General features: G+C 35.6%; 1 protein-coding gene across 1 annotated transcript; it reads right to left on the minus strand.

Annotated features, from left to right (window-relative positions):
* Nucleotides 1-255: 255 nt before the first annotated feature.
* LOC121381894 lies at nt 256-4,221 on the minus strand. The gene is made up of 2 exons (XM_041511296.1): nt 2,195-4,221; nt 256-1,164 (listed from the first exon to the last, which is right to left on the minus strand). The coding sequence occupies exons 1-2, from the start codon at nt 3,836-3,838 to the stop codon at nt 973-975; spliced, it is 1,836 nt and encodes a 611-aa protein (XP_041367230.1). The 5' UTR covers nt 3,839-4,221; the 3' UTR covers nt 256-972.
* Nucleotides 4,222-5,285: the final 1,064 nt, after the last annotated feature.

Here is a 5,285-nt window from a genome sequence, read left to right on the forward strand (position 1 = left end):
ACTAAATTCTCAGGTGGGATAGCAGATTTTGAATTGTTAGTATCCAACTGGGATACTGCCCAAAACTTTTAATCTCGAACACTGGCATGTCACCATTTATGTTGCAAAACGGTCAATATTAATTTAATTGATAAAATATCACACAAATTGCAAAAAATAAATAATAAAAATAACTAATTACACAATATCATGAAATAAGTAAATATAACAAAGTACCTATATTGAAAAATTACTAATGTTGTATGTTATATGTGAGCGGTGTGTGTGTGTGTGTGTGTGTGTAAGCCTTAAACTGTAATACATGTACACTTTGTCAACAAAGGTTCTTGTTTCCTTTCTTTTTTGTATGTGGGGTTTTTTCCTAAACAAACCATAAAGTGTGCCTAATGAGCCGTGTTGTGCAAATTGACAAATATGATGTCAGTATGCAAAATGTACCTGGTACATTAAAAAGTAAATTATTTTAAAATACTGGGGGGTTTTGGGGGGTTTTTTTTGGGGGGGGGGGGGGGGGGTTATCAACAGTTAAAATTAGGCAAAGTGAATTTTTCACCATGGCCAGTTAATTTTCAAATCCACTGGCCCAATGGCAAGTGAATGTTAAAAAAATTATAGAACCCCTGGAATGCATACGTCAATTACTTTTACTTGGATGGTCTGGCAAAGTGGTCGTCACCCACTGACCTGACTGCATACAAGTATATAAAAGGAATTAGAAAATAGAAATGAAAAATTATGTTTCACCAGGTAGACACAAGCTAAGGTTTTGACTTGCTTGACATTATTTTTCAATCGTCATGGCCAACTGCTAAGAACACATCATGCAGTGGAGTTTTACAACATTTGTCTATGTATAGGGTGCAATTTTTAATTTAGATAATAATTATTTTAAGGTGCATAACAAATGAAAAATCGTTGAAATGCTACCAACAGATATTGATAAGAGATACATAAATGGTATTTAGTTGGTGATCATGTAGAGTGGTGCTTCTGGAAGACTGAAGCTCTATGATGTGGAGTTAGGACACGAGACAGGATTTCTTCACTCTCAGTTATACGGCGCTGGAAGCGCTGTCGATCCCTGGCGTAGTCTTCCCATGGTCCTTTTCTGCTCCACCTATCAGCTTGGTGAATGGTCACAAGATGATCATCATTAAAATTTACCTACAAAAAGAAATTTTAAAATTAAGGAATGGCACAGACAGAAATTAACACCTGCACTAGAAGAGTAGAAATCAATACGGTCTAGTAAAGTTTAGTCCATATCCAGCTTTTAAATTTTTATACCCTGCCGACCCTATTATAAATTATTGATTTTTAAATATTAATATTGTAGTTTTCATATGTGCATAATGTACACACACACACATATATATGAAACAAATGGTTTTATCTGCAATGTATAAGAGTTAAAACTAGATTTGATGAGGGGATATTCTGAAAATATTTATAAATATCTTTTGTGTAACTAAACAACCAATTGATTTTTTTTATTATAATCACTCATTGGAACATCACTACCAATCATCCAGATGTGTTTATTAGTTGTAAAAGTTACCCAGTTTCTATTAACACGATTTTGCATGCATGAACATGCATATATATATACATAGTACCTTTTCCATAAACGTTGGGCATTCAGCACATTAAAAATGTTTTTATCAATATATAGCATTATTTTCCAATAAAATATCAATCATTTCAGGTAAAAATATACTTTTTAATTTGTAAAAATATCGGCAAATTTGGCAATTGCAGAGCTAGTCCAGGCCTCGAAAAATTGCTAGAGATTGCATCGCTCGCTTAAGTATAGTTGTGTGTAACCCATTTTTCGTTTGCACATCAAAACCGAAATTTCATTTCCCTGAGTATGACTATTCAGCGGAACCTAAAAACACTTTCCAATGGGTTCCCACGATCACAAGGTACGGAATCAAAAAAGTGTTTCCCATGAAATTTGAAATCATGTCCTGTGACATCAAATTACATGATCATGACAGCTTACCTAAAAACGAAATGGGTCACTTGAATTTGTTTTTTTGTGTAACCTATAAATGATTTATGCAAATGTTCAATTTTTAGAAGCCTGTAGTCCATGATAGGAAAAACCCAGTCAAACTGTTAGTACTTTCCCCACACTACTGGGATATCATATTAATAGTATTAATTTCTGAGACATACTAATTATATATACCTTCTTAGATCGTTTTGTTTCTCTTGCATCAGCAATGTGCTTGGAGATCTGGATATTCCAGGAAAAGTTTATTGCATCAAGTTTAGCAGTGTCATCATCGACATCTGGTTGGATGGACGAGCTGACACAAAAAAGCATTGGTTTATTGTGCTGAGGAAGAACACTGGTCAGATTGCACTGAGGAATAGAAGCAGCAATATCACATTCACTTATATCACAGAAGTCACTATCATCACCACTATCATCCTCGCTAAACAAGTCCACAACATCGACGGGTGCGTCTGCTGCTTTGGAATGTAAGCCCAGGATGAAAGCAATAGCACTGCATCCAAACTGTTGCTGACAAGTATTACGTTGGCACTTTGATGGCTTTTCATTTTGAGCTGTACTTGATCCCTGAAGAATTTCATTATTTATATCACAAAAGTTAACAGCTCCAACAGAAGAATCGGATAGCTTTGCCTTCTGACGTTTTCTCTTCCTTTGTTTCTTGGCAGATGGTCTGCCTTTCTTACACGTTTTACGAAGCAAAAGTACATCACAAGCATTTTGACTTGTTTCACTAACACTTGCTTCCTCTTGGGACTTGGCTTTTTCCATATTTAAACATGTTTTATTTACAACATTATTTACATCACTCAAAACAATATTAGTCAAATCATCAATAAGTGAATCTGCAGTGTTGTCTGAATCACCTTTCAGAACATTGCTTGCATCATCTGCTGTGCAAGAAGTCACATTACCCATTGTGTCCTTCATTGTAACACCCGTGGAAATAATTTCATTGCTACATACTTGTCTTGATCCATAATTTACATTATAAGTTTCTGGATCCAAACATGGCTGGTCATTTCCACAAATATTCTCACACTGTACATCTTTCTTTATTGTACATCTTTGACTAGATCTACACACATCTTGGCTCTTGAGAGGTGATTCTACATTATCACACCCATGATCACTAGTATGCTGCCCAGAATAAGAGATCGAGGGATTAGGAACACTTTCCCTCTTTATCACTTTTCTATGAGGCAAATGTTTGTTCCTATTTCTAAAGTTTTGCTCACGTGGATTACTTTGAAAACCCATAAAGTTTTGTGGCAAACAAGGTCCTATGGCATGTATATCCATTGTATTTTTTATATTGTTATAAAACTCAAACCGATGGCAAGGAAAAACTCTGAAATTGCTGGTAAAGCGAGTTTGTTGGAAAGGTAAGGAAGGTTGCTTAGGATGCCACCTGTTCTCAGCACCATATGGTGGTTGCTGCATAAACGGTCTCGTTTGTGGCATTGTATTATATTGTACCGGATTACTAAAAGGATCTGTATCAATCAGCACATGTCTGTCCGACATTGTTAAATTTCTTTTTGTATTGTTTGTATTAACAAGTTTTTCTACAATCAAGTCCCGAAAGTTTAACACTGAAGCATTAGCTTTTTGGAAGCATGTCATCTCGGAATCAAATGAAGGCTGTTGAGGTGATACAAACCCACTTGATTTAACTTCTCCAGTACTGTCAAGACGCACAAATGGAGGCTTGTACCTAGAACCTACAATCCCAGTGTAGTTCGACATATTGTCACTTGAAGTCCGCCATTTTCCTTGTCCATATGGACTGGGCATAGTCTTTACAGAAGTCATTTTTCAAACAACAAATTCAGTGTACCTTACTCCATTCTATTTCAGTGTAACTAAAACATCCAGATGTAGTATCGATTTGTCCGGGGAAATCAGGAAGGAAAAACAAAAATGTAATGGATCTAGTAGTAGTACCGGTTTCATAATGAAAATCGGGTGTAAAGAGCCGATGATTTAACCTGTAAATTAACTTGGAATGCTTCGTAGAAACGCTATCATCAGCAGTAACCGCCTGATTGTTAACTTCTTGAATCGTTGTAAATCGTGTTGATTCCATATCTGTCAGAACAAGCTCAGTGGTTGAATATAACATGTTTCTTTTTCAAAATATTTGTAGGAAATAAACATATGACTCAATCCATATTTTCGATATTCTCAGTAACACAGTTGAGTTCCTCTGACGTCACAGATAATAACACTCCCAACAATATAGTTCTACAAAATTGTTTTCACCAGTTACCAAAATACGTTCAACAACAATTTGTTTTAACCTAATATAATTAATAACTAAACTTTTATCGAAAAAATATGCGTATACATGTAATATGTTGTAGTTGTTATGATATTAAGTTCATGGCGTAGTAATATGAGCACCTGTCGGATTTAGCTATTGCATCAGCCACATTGGTATTTGTCACGACACGCAGTTGTAGGACTCCCTCCCACCCCGCTCACCCCCCGCATCCATGAGCGGGAAGTTACGTGACGGATTAATCGCACGTGGATTCACTCACGTTTATAATGATGTAAAAAATAAAATAATTATACGGTTATAGAATATGTCCGCCACCTAAATACAACCATTTACTATACACTAAATAACGAATATGTAATTTTCGATAATTTTAACTACTCTGACGATTACTGAAATAAAGCCAATAACTCGAGTTAATTTCTATTTTATTTTATTTTAGGAACTTTGCGTTATTTTGTGTTTTATTTCAGGAACGGTTAGGGTTTAGTTTGTTTTAGGAACATAGGGTCGAGTGATTTTCTGTTTTACTTTATTTTAATTTAGGAACTTTGTCGGTCGATTGTTACAGAGGAGTGTTGATAGCCTACACGGCTACAAAGTGATTAGGGTTAGCAAGGGGGGCTGGGGGGGCTGCCCCCCCCTAATAAGTTAATGTCCATATTTTTTTATATTTTTTTTCTAAATAAATTTAAAAAAAAATCTTTCTTTTTCCCCCGCAAATCCCTCTTTTTACAGAAGGATTAGTGGCGGCGACCATGTTAACGTTTGTGTTTAAAAACACTGTATGCAATATATCAACCAAACTGTGACCCATAAATATCAGTACTACAACCCCTACCTCAAAGTATTAACTGCAGAAAATGGTACCTTTCATGGCTCATTTTCGGTATAACCAGATGTTTCTGCAACACCCCTAGTTTCGCACAAAATTTTAGGTACTTTTTTTAACAGGTACCCCATACATGTTCCAAGCAC

This window comes from Gigantopelta aegis, chromosome 9 (assembly GCF_016097555.1).
Source record: "Gigantopelta aegis isolate Gae_Host chromosome 9, Gae_host_genome, whole genome shotgun sequence".
Classification (NCBI taxonomy): Eukaryota; Metazoa; Mollusca; class Gastropoda; order Neomphalida; family Peltospiridae; genus Gigantopelta; species Gigantopelta aegis.

Bases quoted from the DNA above. Each gene is read 5' to 3' on its own strand.
- LOC121381894 (XM_041511296.1), bottom strand. From the start codon at position 3,838: ATGACTTCTGTAAAGACTATGCCCAGTCCATATGGACAAGGAAAATGG. The intron at 1,165-2,194 runs GTATATATAATT...TTCTTTTTGTAG, and splicing joins AAACAAAACGATCTAAGAAG to GTAAATTTTAATGATGATCA.